This window comes from Procambarus clarkii, chromosome 20 (genome assembly GCF_040958095.1).
Source record: "Procambarus clarkii isolate CNS0578487 chromosome 20, FALCON_Pclarkii_2.0, whole genome shotgun sequence".
NCBI classification, from domain to species: Eukaryota; Metazoa; Arthropoda; class Malacostraca; order Decapoda; family Cambaridae; genus Procambarus; species Procambarus clarkii.
In genome coordinates this window covers 29,576,278-29,592,462 of record NC_091169.1, presented here as the reverse complement: position 1 = coordinate 29,592,462, position 16,185 = coordinate 29,576,278, and the positions used below count along the sequence as shown (strand labels likewise).

General features: G+C 40.5%; 2 protein-coding genes across 2 annotated transcripts in view; both read right to left on the bottom strand.

Moving 5' to 3' along the window:
• Nucleotides 1-1,745: 1,745 nt before the first annotated feature.
• On the bottom strand, nt 1,746-11,080 carry LOC138366905 (uncharacterized). The gene is made up of 7 exons (XM_069328182.1): nt 10,922-11,080; nt 10,117-10,267; nt 8,582-8,784; nt 7,603-7,797; nt 5,060-5,158; nt 3,542-3,700; nt 1,746-2,850 (listed from the first exon to the last, which is right to left on the bottom strand). The coding sequence occupies exons 1-7, from the start codon at nt 10,931-10,933 to the stop codon at nt 2,707-2,709; spliced, it is 963 nt and encodes a 320-aa protein (XP_069184283.1). The 5' UTR covers nt 10,934-11,080; the 3' UTR covers nt 1,746-2,706.
• Nucleotides 11,081-12,289: 1,209 nt separating this feature from the next.
• LOC123755355 (uncharacterized) overlaps nt 12,290-16,185 on the bottom strand; it is a 33,714-nt gene continuing 29,818 nt past the window's right edge. The window contains exon 20 of the mRNA XM_045737900.2: nt 12,290-16,162. Coding sequence (XP_045593856.2) covers nt 16,099-16,162 — 64 coding nt within the window. The 3' untranslated portion in view covers nt 12,290-16,098. The remainder of the gene's footprint in view (nt 16,163-16,185) is intronic.

Here is a 16,185-nt window from a genome sequence, read left to right as displayed (position 1 = left end):
TGTTCAAATATGGAGTGCACGTTGTGGCGATTTGCTTGATTGATGTGGTGGTGGTGGGGGAGCCTCACCAACCGGTGGTCCACCACACTTGCTTTGGACAAATATTCTAGGAATTCCTCCTCATAGGAGGAATTTACAGTTCAATAACTCCCCCCAGTATCCAGGGAACCACTATTGAGGATTACAAATGGTTTATGTGTAAATGTCTTGCTGAAAATTGTCTTCTAGCACTTCACACGTGTACCGTTTGGATGTCAACACGTGATTACAGGTACTGGACGAGCCGACAATGATTATAAAATTATTGTGATAACGTTATATCATAAGATAAACACCTAGTGGATTTAAAGATTATTGACAGTACTTAATAATAAATTTATTATTTCATAATTAACGCGTTTATTTTAACGCGGTCATAGCGTTTGCCCAAAACGCTATGCGTATTAGTGGCTTTAGGTATTGTATGTACTAGCTCTATCTATAAAGCCAACATTATGTTTGTAAATCAACTATGTATGTACTTTTCCTGAATAAAAATTTATTTATTTATTTATATTTTAAAATTTGTCCTTTATTAAGGATTTTGAAATTACATCACATGAAGCTATAACTGTGTTCCAATAATATTTTTGATTATCGCTGGTTCCTGCTGGAAGCTTCTAGATTCTTATGATCACATATACAATGTTATATAGGCATTGACCCCAATGGTGTACTTGACCAAATGGTCATGTAGGCTGCTAATGTAGATACTGATGATGCTTAAATCATCAGTAGAGATATGATTCTGATGTATTGATAAGCTATGGAAATATTTCGTTCCTTAGATAATATTATTGATATAGTTGGTGAAATTTTCCACATCACCAGCTCTCATCATATTCATCAGTATACTAGTCATATTCACTAGCATACTCATCATTCACCAGCATACTCGTTATATTCACCAGCATACTCGTTATATTCACCAGCATGCTCATCATATTCACCAGCATACTCGTTATATTCATCAGCATACTCGTCATATTCACATGCATATCCAGCCATATCTAAATAAAAATAATAATAATAATAAATTGTCATCCACACTTCCGTAAAAATAATAATTTCATTCAAACTCAAGAGCCCAGTCGATAGTGCTTATAGTGGGCCAGTCAGAGGCTTATGGCCCGCGCATGAATATCTCTGCAAAAAGAGAAAAAACAATAGTGCCTAATTCGGCCTCACACGCATCTAGTCCCCGGTTCGAGTCTCCTAGAGTCCAGGTGAACGAAATAATAGTAATAATTCATTGTGTCGAGGGACAGGCAGCCAGTGTATTATAAATGTTATGGTTATATTGAAGCCTCTCCCTCCCCTCCCCTTCACGGAGGACAAATTACTGACCCTCCCCAGGATGCAACTCCACAAGATGGCTGAAATGATTCATGATACTTTCCTGTTCGAACCACAATTTTATAAATGCTTCACCTTATATTCCATAAAACAACTAGAGGCAGGTCATGTACCACCAATAAAGTGGGGCCGTCGATGTAACACACTTGCAAGTGCCACTGCAGAAGACAGTGTTGATAGGCTAATGGAATGTGTATATATAGGTTTATGTAATGTGTATATATAGGCTTATGTAATGTGTATTATAGGCTTATGTAATGTGTGAATAGATTTGGTCCCTTGACAAAATAAAATAATTTATTGTTTGGAAAATATAAACAGTATCAATGGCATTTATTTTAAGTATTTTATTTGTCATCACAATACTGTATACAATAATAATAATAATAATAATAATAATAATAATAATAATAATATTAGGATCAAAACCCGCACTTATATATTTGTGAAATTTACGTAAGGAATTACACTTCAAATACATAAATATGGGTTTTTATCCTATGTTATTATGTCTGTGAGCAGACATTGCCATTACTTAATAATAATAATAATAATAATAATAATAATAATAATAATAATAATAATAATAAATTGTCATCTACACTTCCGTGGAAATAAACATTTCATTCACCTGAACTTTAGGAGCATAACAGCAGTAGTTGCTTCTGGAATATTTCCTTATTAAGGCAACTCACAGCTGAATGGATAGAGCTTCTGCCTCACACGCCTAGGGTCCACGGTTCGAGTCTCCTAGAGCCCAGGTGAATGGAATGTTTATGTCCACGGAAGTGTGGATGATAATTTATATGACGCGGGCATGGAACTCCTTTGAATTGGACAGAGACAAACAAACAGTCATTCTCTTGTATAAATATAGATGTGATGCATCTTTTATTTCCGCTCAAGTGGGTATTTTCTGAGTTCGTTTGCGTTGGCCCCAGTTATTTTAGTATAGTTTGACAGTGATAGTAGAGAGGACGACACGACATAGATTCTCCCGACATAAGGGGTCTTAAAACTGGCAAGTCAGTATGGCGCAGAACAGCTGAAGTTCATGGGAGGATGGGGGGGGGGAGCCTTCATGGGAGGACGGGGTTGGGGGCGTTCATGGGAGGACGGGGTTGGGGACGTTCATGGGAGGACGGGGTTGGGGGCGTTCATGGGAGGACGGGGTTGGGGGCGTTCATGGGAGGACAGGGGGTTGACAATTAGAGAAAGAAAGGTGGTAAATCGGGGGAGGGGGGGATAAAGTGGGAGGACTAGGTAAGGAAAATTGGGGGATGGGGGTAGAGCTATAAGAAGTCAAAACTCCTAGACATATTTGACTTCATGTTCGGGAATAAGGATGTGGATGCTGTGCTTGTCGAAGGCGGGCGTCAGGCCTCGAGATTTTGCTACTTTTTTCAGCTCCTCAATCTCTTCCTGCGTGGCCAGAGGAACCATCAGGACCACCATCTGCGGGAGGGAGAAGGCGGACAGGTGAGCCACTCACCTCAGTCACCAGCAACAACAACAACAACACAACAATATAGTGGTCCATGGGGAGCAGAACCCAACTCATACATGAATTTGTTGATGAGTCTAACTGATCAACAATTCAAGATAGTATTACATACAGTGCACGCCCATCTTTTTATGTATTTATCCTTATTTTATTGTCTTTTGTAAGTTTTTAATAATTTTAGCATTACTTTAGTAAAACGTGGAGTTTCATGTGTAATAAGCTGTTTGCAAACAAGCCAGTCATGGACACTCGACTCAGCCAATCACAGTCAGAGTTTCTCGACTCAGCCAATCACAATCAACGTCTCTCGATTCAACCAATCAGTCAGGGTATCACGACTCAACCAATCACAGTCAGGGTATCTCGACTCAACCAGTCAGTCAGGGTCTCTCGACTCAGCCAATTACAGTCAGTGTCTATTGACTCTTCATCACCCTGGCCCACTCTAATAAACTTCATCACATTGGCATTTCTGGAATATTCTTTACTCTTTGCGTTCCTACATCTTGGCACTGTCTCTGGACTCTGACCCTCCAACACATCATGTTGGTCTTTATTGTGGCACTCCTTGATCCTCCCATCCATCATACTGGTCCTTAACGTGGCACCCCTGACCCTCCTATACATTACCCTGGCACTCACCCTGAAGTGGACACGGAGAGAAATGCTGTAAAGAATGTCGAGTTCGCCGCCGTGGGTGGAGATGACGAGCAGGTCGACGACTGCCGTGCGGAGGGCGGCCAGGGCCATTGCCCCGGCATTGAAACACTGCACGTCTACGGTCTTCCCCAGGTCCTGGTCCTGCAGAAGTCAAAACATGTTATCTGGAGTACAGTAGGAGTCAACTGAGGTTATTTGGGGTCTTGTAGGAGTCGACTGAGGTCACCTGAGTCCTCCAGGGACCAACTGAGATCAGTTGGGGTACAGTAGGACTCATGTGAGGTCATCTAGGGTACAATAGGAGTCAACTGAGGTCATCTGAGAAACAGCAAGAGTTAACTAAATTATCTCGAGTACAGCAGGAGTCACTGAGGTCATCTGGGTTCTGCAGGATTCAACTAAGGCCATCTGGCCTCCTGCAGAATTCAACTGAGGCCAGCTGGGATCTTACAAAAGTCAAATGAGGTCATCTAGGCCCTTCAGGAGTCAGCTGAGGACATCTAGCGGTATAGCAGGAGCCAATTGAGATCATTTCGAGTACAGCAGAGGCCAACTGATGTCATTTGGGGTACAATAAGGGTCAATCGAGGTAACCTGGGGTACAGCAGGTGTCACCTGAGATCATCTGGGGTACAATAGGAGTCAACTGATGTCATCTGGGGTAGAAGATGGGTCAACCGAGGTTATCTGGGGGTACAGCAGGGAGGTCAATTAACGTTATCTGAGGTTAGCAGGGGTCAACTGAGGTCATCTGGGGTAGAGCAGGTGTCAACTTCACGTGTGACTTCATAACGAGGCACTTCAATATCGCTTGAGTACATAAAGACGCTGCACTGGGTTATAAGAAGGCATTTTGGGACTTAAACTGGAAACAATGAACCTCTGGGGGAGAAGAAACATGGAAGTTAAATTTAGTAGAGACAACAGAAAGAAACATCCATAATCAGCATATTAGTGAGGATACGAGAAAAAAAAAGAGATGAACATCCAGCCAGACTGGACCTGATCTTCACTCATAATGAGGAAAACAACAGATATTCATGTTTGCAGATGATGATAAACTTATATATGAGAAAATGAGAACAGGAAGGAGAGGAGGAAGTTAGCAGGACCTAGGCACTCTTCGTTGATGGTTTTAATGATGGCTGCTGAACTTCATACAACTTTATGAGACCGGGAACTGGAATCGAAAGACATGAGCTTTTTGTTAGACAAGTGGTTATGAACAACCACAGCACTGGACAAGAAATTGGTGAGATATAATAATGATTTCTAAAATACCCAGCCAGACTAAGGATACTTGACTATAACGAAGACACACAGATGGAAACTAAGTACCGTAATGAGTGGCAGGGAAATTAGGAGACACATCTTCAGCATAACTTAATGAGGATGTAGAACAAACTTAGGTGTGAAGAAAGGGTAAAGACACACACACACGCACTCTCTCTCTTACCCCACCCCACCACCACCACCATCGTCCATCTCCGCCTGCCTTACCTCAGGAGAAACATACTGGACAAGTCTGTTGCTTCCCTCCTGGACCCGACGCAGTAGTGAAGGTAGGTTCTCTGGAGTGTACCGCAGCCACAGCTTGTCCTGGGGGGGGGGGGGGGCAGGGGTCATTAATGTACTGCGTTGTAATCACTCACATTTTACATGTATTATTATATATAATGTTATTAATTGTCATTACGTTTATAACTGAGAGTAATTATCTTTCGAGCTTCATATGTGTGAGTGGTGTGCCATTGCTAGGCGCCGGTATTTATATTATAATGCAATAAGATAGTGTCTAATTTTATACGTTATAGTCTCCAACGTACAAGTTACAAACTACTATGAAAAGTGGCGGCCCACAAATATCCATATTTTCTCTGTATAGGAAGGTTAGGTTAGGTTAGGTTAGGTGGGTTGCTGGGTTTGTGTTTCTGGTTAGGGGTAGAACTTTGTATTGTGTACCTTGTGGCAGACCAAGCAGGTGAGGCTGCTTGATCTGCCACCTGTTTAGTCACCCAAGTAACAGTGTTCTGTGACATTAGGTAAGAATATGGTATCAATGTTAAATATACAAATTATTTCATATGATTTTTATTAAATCCTTAGTTAATCACCATGTCTTGCACCTAATTAACTTTCTCACTTCCACTTTAACCACATTAGAAGTAATAAAGAAAGAAGCCACGAGGGGTAATTCACAATACGCACAAAAACTTTAACTTCAGGGAAGACCTGAATCTTCCAACAATTCTAAAAAGAATCATAAAAGTCAACATGACTTTTTGCATTAAAGTCACGAAAGACCCGACATCTGCAGCATTGTTCTCTGAGACCCACAATTTTGTTCCCTCATTACACCAGCTTACTCCTTGTATAGTAAATGGTCATGAGAATCTTCTAACTCCAGACAAGATTGAACAATTGTCTATTCTTTACAAATAATCTAAGATCTCACGAGCATTAAGTTCACCCTAATGGCTCAGTCCAATCGTCAATAGGAAGCCTATCAGCAATCTGTAGGATTTACAGACATTATTTGTACATAGACTATCTTTGTGAGGTTATCTACTGGCTCAACTCTACAACTAGCGACCAGTACACTGGTAAACATAAGATGAGAGGTAAATTTCTGCGATGTAAATTCTGCTCTTCACGCACCTTAAAACTTCTCCTGCACGATAGACAGCAAGACACTCCTCTTATAAACGTATTCGCGTTTAGATAACGGGTTTAGAATCTCTTTTGTATGGATACCACTTCCCCAAAAATATAACAGATTATTTTAATACAGAAAGCAGCCAAATTAGCATGCAACATAGATGAAGTTAAATGAAAATAAAATGAAAATAGATTAACAAAAAAGTTGAACTAAACCTACAAATACCGATCTGAGTTGTTAAGACTATATTACTCCAAATATTCAGGTCTGATAGGAAAGCACTCACAAAACTCCCTAAGATCCGAAAGTGCGTGTCAAGGGTGCTTCATGTGGTGTCAGGTGTGACTTATGGGCTAAGTTTGGTGCGATGAATGTATTGATTATGGTGAGTAGTGCGTTACATCAAAGGTGTTTAGTGTGTTACATCAAAGGTGTTTAGTGTGTTACATCGAAGGTGTTTAGTGTGTTACATCAAAGGTGGTTAGTGTGTCACATCAAAGGTGTTTAGTGTGTTACATCAAAGGTGTTTAGTGTGTTACATCAAAGGTGTATAGTGTGTTACATCAAAGGTGTTTAGTGTGTTACATCAAAGGTGTTTAGTGTGTTACATCAAAGGTGTTTAGTGTGTTACACCAAAGGTGTTTAGTGTGTTACATCAAAAGTGTTTAGTGTGTTACATCAAAGGTGATTAGTGTGTTACATCAAAGGTGTTTAGTGTTACATCAAAAGTGTTTAGTGTGTTACATCAAAAGTGTTTAGTGTGTTACATCAAAGGTGTTTAATGTGTTACATCAAAGGTGTTTAGTGTATTACATCAAAGGTGTTTAGTGTGTTACATCAAAGGTGTTTAGTGTGTTACATCAAAGGTGTTTAGTGTGTTACATCAAAGGTGTTTAGTGTGTTACATCAACAGTGTTTAGTGTGTTACATCAAAGGTGTTTAGTGTGTTACATCAAAGGTGTTTAGTGTGTCTGAAATGTGTGATTTGTGTTCTACAATAGATATGATGGTGTATCAGGTATGTTTAATGTGGAGTATCGGGTACGGTCTGTGTGAAGTATTGGGTTAGGGCGGTATGGTGTGTCTGGTGTAGTCAGCTGTTGTAGGAACTGTCAGTATAATGTATCAAGCATGGGCAGTATCGGGTGCTAAAGGTATGACTATTGGCCAATCAGGTATATCAGGTATAAGATTAAGATAATATTTCTGGTGTTCAGAGTTGGAGTTCATCGAGCATGAATTAGTATGAGATCTCTAATGGATTTGGTAGAATACTTATGCTGTCTATGGCTCAAGGAGGCGGTATGTGAAAGTTGATCCATCAAGAGGCAGGAAAACCACACAACGGCAAGAGTTAACAGGCACACCTGTGTAATGGACTAACCTTTCTGTGGCCGCCTGCGGGAGTAGCACAGGCGTTGATGGAGAGGGCAGGCCGTCGCATGGCCCGCAGCTTCTGGTAGTCGAAGGGGTTGGGTTCGACCAGCACCCCGCGGAACCCCAGCTGCTGCTCCACAAACAACGTGAGGGACATGAACTCTCCGTCCTGGGCCCCGATCTCCATGAAGGTTCCAGGTTTCTACGAAGACCAGAGAAGAAAAGGCTTCGATTTTCTAAGAAGTGTGTAGTGTAGGATGATTAAAACAAAATAATATAGGCTGCTGTGTCACTCATTTGAAACAGTATATTTTTTAAGAGGTACAGTTATAAATATGAATGCCCTGTAATATGAAAAGTTCATACTTTTTAATAAACCTCACCTCACGTTGCTGGAAAACAGAAGTTAGGGGGGACATGATCACCACATACAAGATTCTCAAAGGAATTGATAGGGTAGACAATTTATTTAACACAAGGGACACACGCACTAGAGAATACAGGTGGAAAACGAGTGCTCAAATGAGCCAAACGAGTGCCCAAATCTTTCTAATGAGCCATTAGAAAGAGTTTTTTGGTGTCAGAGTAGTTAATAAATGGAATGCATTAGGTAGTGATGTGGTGGAGGCTGACTCCATACACAGTTTCAAGTGTAGATATGATAGAGCCCAGTAGGCTGAGGAACCTGTACACAGATTGACAGTTGAGTGGCGGGACCAAAGAGCCAAAGCCCAACCCCCGCAAGCACAAGCACAACTAGGTAAGTATTGAAAGAAGACGCAGTCACGTCCATCCACAAGTCTAAGAACGTACAAGACACAGAACTTGCCAAGAGATGTAAATGATGCGACAAGTACAACAGCCTGATGAAGGTGTGGAACTCCTTCTCATTCTCCATGCGTCACTTATAATTAAGCGCCTGGCACCACTTTAGTAAATAACGACTTAACAATACATAGAAGCAAACACTAAAGCAAACTCCTTACCTCATAGTTTTTGAAATAGTTATTGACAAACTTGTAGGCTTCTCCCCAGTTGCTCAAGGCAGACCACGGCGGGTTGTCGAGGGAGAAGTCTGGCTTGTAGAGCCCCGGCGGTGCTGGCTCGTCCACCCACACCTTCCTGATGTGCGCCACGGCGGCAGAGTCCAGTGATGGCACTGGCCTACGCATTATCCCCTCCACGCACTCTGTGGGAGTTGGTACTCTGTAAGAGCAGGCACTCTGTGGGAGTCGGTACTCTAAGATCAGTCACTCTGGAGAGTCAGTACTCTTTAAGAGCAGTCACCTTGGGAGTTGGTACTGTTATGGTCCCTTGCATATGGGTAAGGTTCATGTGTCTTGCAAACGTAATAATTAAATAGTAATTGTGGCCTTGCCAATAACAAGTGTGTAGGGGATAAATGAAAAATACTGCTTGACAAACACATCAATATACCTCATGAAGGGGTAACAATGAAACAAACATAAAATTCAAGCATTAGGTATCTTCAGAAATGTCTTCGGAGCTCATTACATGTTTAATAATTGTAAACAAAGCCGCCAAAGATTGAGAAAAGATGTTCAGGTTCATAAGTGTTTGCATAATTGCTTCGTGAATCTGGTCCCACGGGCGTCTACACATTACCAACTAATACCCACAAGACTACTCTCGGATACTCTGCTAGCCGAGAGCAATACTTACAAACATCATTAAACACAAAAATATGCAATAATCTCTAATAAGAGGTAATTTAATTTTTTTTAACTATAATAAGAATAATTACAAGGGTACAAGGGTTTAAATCGCGATGCTAAGTTGGATACAATGTCGGGCATCATTGGAGACATCCATATATGGTCATTCCCCCCCCCCCCCCCCACTAGACGCCACTGTCTCCACACATATGAATAAACTTGTATAATAAAATAAATATTATCCAACAGGCACACTACAGCATGCTACAGTAACTCAACCCATATACTTAAGAAAATAATAGGACGTAATGTCACTCTGGGAGTCGGTACTCTGTAAGAGCTACACTGCTAAGAGCTACACTGCTTACTCTGTAAGTCGGTACACTGTGAGAGTTGGTACTCTGTAAGAAGTCACACTGGGAGTATGTACTCTGAAAGAGTAGGCATTTTATGGGAGTTGGTACGCTGTAAGAACAATCACTATGGGAATAGGTACTCTGCATGAGCAATCACTCTGTGAGAGCTGGTACTCTGTAAGAGCAGATTGTAAGAGTAGGCATTCTGGAGTTGGTACTCTGTAAGAGCAGGCACTCTAGGAGTAGACACACTGTAGGAACAGTCCATTTATTAGCGCAGGCACTCAGGTCTGTATAAGGTTGCTACTTTTGTTTTTGTTTATTCATTCTCACCCCCATGTTGCCCCCCCCCCCTCCTTTTTTTGCTGCCTACCTCTTTTTTCACCACATTTCTTGCTGTCTACCTCGTTTTTTCACCCCATTTCTTGCTGCCTACTTCTTGTTTTCACCCCCATTCCTTTAGTCTTCCACCCTCTTCCCCTTTCTCACCTTCGCGGCAGTAGTACTGTAGTCCGGCGCCAGCGTGGAGGGCGAGGTTAAGGAAGGCGCAGGTGGAGAACGCCCCGATCACCAAGAACCTCACGTACTTGCGCACCACCCACGACGCCGTCTGCCCCAGATGGCTCATCGACCTCGTCAACTGTGTCATACAGGTCATAAATAGCTTTGTACGACCCTGTGTGGTTTGTATAAGTACATGTCGCAATTGAGTGTTAAATGTAATGCCCTAATTATCAGTTTTTTTTATAGTGTTAGGCTTGAGGCCTATGAAAAAAAAGCTGTGGGGAGGTTATTAGGCCCACCACAATAGCTTAGTGACTAACCAACTGGAATATTTTAGTCCTTCCAGAACGGTTTATGACCAAGGTAAACTCTCAATGTATATAGACAGGATGTAACGACTGGTGTTTAGAAACACCAAATTGTTTACAGCGTCTGCTATATAGTAGTAATGGCTTGGAGCTTTCCCATAATAGTTCCCTTCCCTTATGTATTATTCCATTTCTTGTGAATTATTTTAAAACTTTAAAACAACGAACAATTAATTTTATGTCGCACAGCCTGCAATCTAATTCTCACAGTTCTCCAATACAAAAATACTGGATTCTGCTTAATATTCATATATATGAAATAAATTTTAATAACACCAAATGCGATTCTGAACTCGACCGAATAATACTGCGAAAATATCTTGTTACCATACAAAAATATTATAATGTGTGAGTGTAAGCCTATTATAAAATACTCCGTAATGATAAATGTATATTTTGATGAAACAACTATGAAAGCTTACCAGATTAACCATGTGACTGGAGTATTTAAATATGCTGGATTGCTTGTCGTAGGGTGCAAACGAGCCCGTAGTTGAGACACTAATGAAATTTATATAAAATAATGTGAATGTTGTGCGTGAGAAAGAACACCCGAGCCCTTGGTAGTGATGGAGGCCACTGATCACTTCCAGACCTCATACGTGTTCCTCAGGCAATTGTCCTCCTGGAGGTTGATCATTGATAACAAATAAGTTTCCTAATATGGGTTACCTTTAGCCTATAGCACGCTAATAATGAATGTTGAAATATGATACAAATGTTTATTAGGGAATTCGTCCATATAACTTGTATGAAGATCCTAAAAATATTAGTACAGAGGCGGTCGGCAACTGTCAGTAGACGTGGTAGGACGCCGCCGGCCCTTTCACCAGGATAAACTACACCATATTATAAACACCAGTCTCATCCGTCGCTGGAATACACGATTTTTAGTATATTTAAAGACAATCTATTGTCTGTTCATAATATATATGTTTCATTTTGCGTGTAAATCTGGAAAATATAACAATTGTGTGATTGACGTTCATTATGCAGCACACATATATCTATTTCTGTATAAAAAGATAATGTGTCTATAGCTGGAGGCCAGATGCTTGCGGCTAGCCTAACACAACTTTGCAAGGTGACTAGTGTGGGCTAGGGCACTGCCATAGGCGGGTCGAGGGTCAGCCCCATTTCTCTCCTTCAAGGGGGTCGGCTTCCATGGTGATCTTCATGAAGTCGATGGAGACGAAATAGTGGCCACGAAGTCCACTGAATTTCATTTGTTCATAGTATGTAGAATTCAAATATTGACATACGAAACGCATATTCTGATAGCAGATTTGCATTCTGGAGGCTCCAACACTTCAATAATGCCTTGTGCCCCATTTATTATCCTGTGTGTGAGAAACCAAGTTATCGTGGGTGATGTTTTGGAATATTTCTACTAGAAGAATTTACATTTGGTTAGGTCTACAGCAGAAGAGGAAGTAACCTCTCTAAATAGCCTAGTCGACACCAAGCAGTAGGAACATCATTCAAATTGTCATGTTGAGTAAACAAGTATTTGAAATAATTGGCGCTGATTGGCTCTGTTTCGACTCTAACCCTAAATTTAAACAAAACTTGCACTTTGTCCTCATTAATTATAACATCTGTATTGGAAAAAAAGTTTCTAAAAATTTGCCCAAACGGAATAATACAGTATCTTACTGTAGTGAAGATGATGCTCATATTCACAGCAACACTAGACAGTGGGTCACACATAAAGACAAGAGGTGTAAATAAAAGATTTTATCAGTAATATACCAGTCGGCTACTGTCTACTACATACAATTATTTTTTAATAAACACATTTTTAAATATATAAATTGTTATTGTTCACTGCCACACATGCAGTTAAAAATGCAGATGTAGTTTAAAAATACTAATATATTGACAATAATTTTTTTTATGGAATATTACGATGTCTTCCAATATACCAGATTGAAGGAAACAGCTACTTAGTTAATTGTACAGGATGTCTAAAACTTTTTTCAGTATCACATTCAATAATATCGGTGTTCAAGTAAATATTTTAACGATTCATTCAAAATTATCTGCTGCCAGAATTCTTAGCCAAATATCCCCAGTTTGCTAACTGTAGGTAGTAACTAAGTGATTGTAACTTATCCACCGCTGCCCACTGGATGGGGGGCGGTGTGCAGGATAAACATATAAATTGTGACACTAGCTCTCCACGTATGTCGGTTGCTAAATTTAGAAACTGTACTTGTGGTCGGTCTCGCGTCCATTGTTTATGTGACAATGTGCATTGAATTTTGTAACTAGCTCATCAAGATTGTAACGCTTAGCTAAATGAATTGTGGGGTTTAGTCCCTGAGCCCATTATGTGCCTCTGTAACCCTTCCCACTACCACCCACAGAATAGGTGTGGGGTGCATAATAAATGAACGAAACTAACTCGTCAGAAAGTTTACAGGGGGGAGTATTCTGGTATTTTTTTCTTTATTAAATAATATATAATATAAAGATCCCATTTACATAAATTTACAAGGAAAAATAAATTGCCGGATGTGCCTTTAGCCAAGGCGAATTACCACAACCATTATACCACACCACATAGAATGGCACAATTACTTTTCTAAATTTGAAGTATTTTTTATTTGAATGTTTTTAATAATTGTGTTAATCCAGAGTCACAATTATATTAATTCTTGCAAGCTGCACTGGCTAATCTATGTATAAGTTCCGCTTTCTAACTTCACCATGGGATGGAATCCTAACAAATTTAATACAAAATTTATTATCGTTGACACGAATCGCATAACCTTCAGTTGATTAGAGATTTCTCAGATAATTGGCAGGAGCTTCTAGTGTTACTCATCTCAGAGTTCGAGTGGTACTGTATGCTTGCTTTAAACTGATGGGTGTATACTGTATCGAGACTCACACACCTTTCCAAAGGGTAATATAGTTAGTAATGTTATCAGTTTTAAGAGACACTTTCAATTTCAAGAGATTTTTGGCACTATAAATGAACCACATACGGTAGAGAACCTTTTTTATTTGTAGGATTGATGGAATAAGTCAGAATTGTTAAGGTTGGATCTCAGTTTAATTTAAATAATGCTGGAGGGACCATTAATTTGAAAATGTTTAAGATAAAACATAGCATTAAATAGAAATGTTCTCTCATAAACAGACAATAATCTTAGTTCTTTCTTCATGTTAACAGTAAAAGCAGTTTAACATGTTTTTTTTTATCTATGAGCATGTGTTAAATAGCTTGTCAAGTCCCAGTAATTTTTTATGAAATATTAATACCAACATGCTCCTCCTCCTTCATCAAGTCACACATCGACTGAAATTACTGTCAAAATAACAATGCACTTATAACATAAAAATCTATTGTCAGAATCAGAGGTTTTATTCGTAACAACTTATACAAATAGTTATAATTCGGAGCAGGGCTACAGCGGTGTACATAGAGAATATTAATGTATGGAATAATATAGTCAACATTCGCATATTTTGCGTCATTATATAATGGAATGTGAAAAAATCGCGGAATTTAGAGATAACACCATCAATAGTGTCCAAGAAATGTGTAAGTACTTCCTTCATAATGATGTGCTGCCCGAAATCTTAGCGAAGTATCCAAAATTTACTTACTGTAAGTAATGCATGCACATGACTGTAAAGCTGCCGCCCAGTTGGGTGGGTGTGCAGCAAGACTAGTAACTGTGCGACTCATCATAGATGTAAAGTGCCTTGTATAGTGACTGTTGTGAGCCACTTGTTGAATCACTTGTGACACAAAAGATTATTGATGTGTGTATTTGTGTTGGTGATTAAATATGTATGTGTATGTGTATATGTACATGTATGCATGAGTATGTGTACATGTATATATAACATTAATAATTTTGTAACTAGCGTCAAAAGATTGTTATTTGCTTAGCTAAACGAACTAGAGGGTTCAGTTCCTGAACCGATTATGTGCCTCTGTAATCTTTTACACCACCACCCACGGGATGGGTATGGGGTGCATAATAAAGAAAGAAATTGAATTGGAGGCATTTCAGTATCTTCATTACCTATAGCTGCCCACTAATTCCTCTCAGACTTGGCGTTCAATGGCCTACCCGGCTTGGTACCCTCTTTTGATAATTACAAACATACATTCAAGACTTAAAACAATAATTTACACATTAACCAATCATGACAAATCTAATGTATTAATTAGTATGTAATTCCAGAACATATGTAAATTGACAGATTAACAAAGATACTGCAAACAATCTTTTGAAACAAAATAACGCCTTTACTAAAAGTAAAGCTCACAGAATCAAGAAATTCATGACATATTAAATATAGTGACAGTTCTTGTCACTATTTTCATGATAACCTTTCAACACTACCCCATCCTCACTTGTATGTCGCCCTGAAGCTCCCAGCGCGAGGTCAGTCTGACTTTACTCTTACTCAAAATGTTTGCATTTCGCGTCATTGTGAGGCTTCTACCGACATGACTGGATGGGACAGTGCGATAGTTGTTCGTTGAGCACATAAGAACATAAGAGTAAGGGTAACTGCAGAAGGCCTGTTGGCCCACACGAGGCAGCTCCTAAGAAGCAATAGAAGAAGCAATATATGATCCTAGTCTGTTCTCCTTGATCACAAACCGAGGTCCACGAAGATGGGAGCCTAACAATTCCTTTTTCGAATTATTGCAGAAAGATTCGAACTTCTTACCTGTGGCAAGCAAGGTCAACACACACAGGCCACTTCCTCCCAGAACAAGTTACAAGTATGGGATGAAGGCGTCTTGCAGTGTAGTGTGAGGGAGAGCAGTGTAGGCTGGTGTAGTGTGAGGTAGAGCAGTGTGGGCAGGTATAGTGTGAGGTAGAGCAGTGTGTGCAGGTATAGTGTGAGGTAGAACAGTGTGGGCTGGTGTAGTGTGAGGTAGAGCAGTGTGGGCTGGTGTAGTGTGAGGTAGAGCAGTGTGGGCTGGTGTAGTGTGAGGTAGAGCAGTGTGGGCTGGTGTAGTGAGGGCTGGTATAGTGTGGGACCGAGCAGTGTGGGCTGGTGTAGTGTGAGGTAGAGCAGTGTGGGCTGGTGTAGTATGAGGTAGAGCAGTGTGGGCTGGTGTAGTGAGGGCTGGTATAGTGTGGGACCGAGCAGTGTGGGCTGGTGTAGTGTGAGGTAGAGCAGTGTGGGCTGGTGTAGTATGAGGTAGAGCAGTGTGGGCTGGTGTAGTGAGGGCTGGTATAGTGTGGGACCGAGCAGTGTGGGCTGGTGTAGTGAGGGCTGGTATAGTGTGGGACCGAGCAGTGTGGGCTGGTATAGTGTGGGACCGTGCAGTGTGGGCTGGTGTCATTGCATTCCGGCTATTTTTTCCCATCTAATTCCTGTTGTTCTGACTGAAAATACTACTACTATTATTAATATTTCGTCACGATGTTTAGTACCATCACTCCTACTGCTTCTATTACAGACAGTAAATATAAAGTGTCTATTTTTGCCAAACACTTTTGTCCAGGCTGTCCACCTTCGCTCATTTTCGTCCACTCCATGGTCTCTTCATCCTCATCGTCATTACAGTTTGTCTTCCTTCTTTTCCTCCTTTTGGGGTATTTATGAGCCGTGTGTCTCATGCAGCAGTTCCGTCGGCTCCTCCTTCACCTCCGGCAGGCAGCCTGCAGGCCTCTTGCTGTCTGTTGTAAACACCACCACAATT

Excerpts from the sequence above, each read along its gene's own strand:
- LOC138366905 (XM_069328182.1), bottom strand. Across the intron at positions 8,785-10,116 it reads ACAGTACTACTGCCGCGAAG|AGTGCGTGGAGGGGATAATG; the intron begins GTGAGAAAGGGG and ends CAACTCCCACAG. Across the intron at positions 5,159-7,602 it reads CCGCAGGCGGCCACAGAAAG|GACAAGCTGTGGCTGCGGTA; the intron begins GTTAGTCCATTA and ends CCCCCCCCCCAG.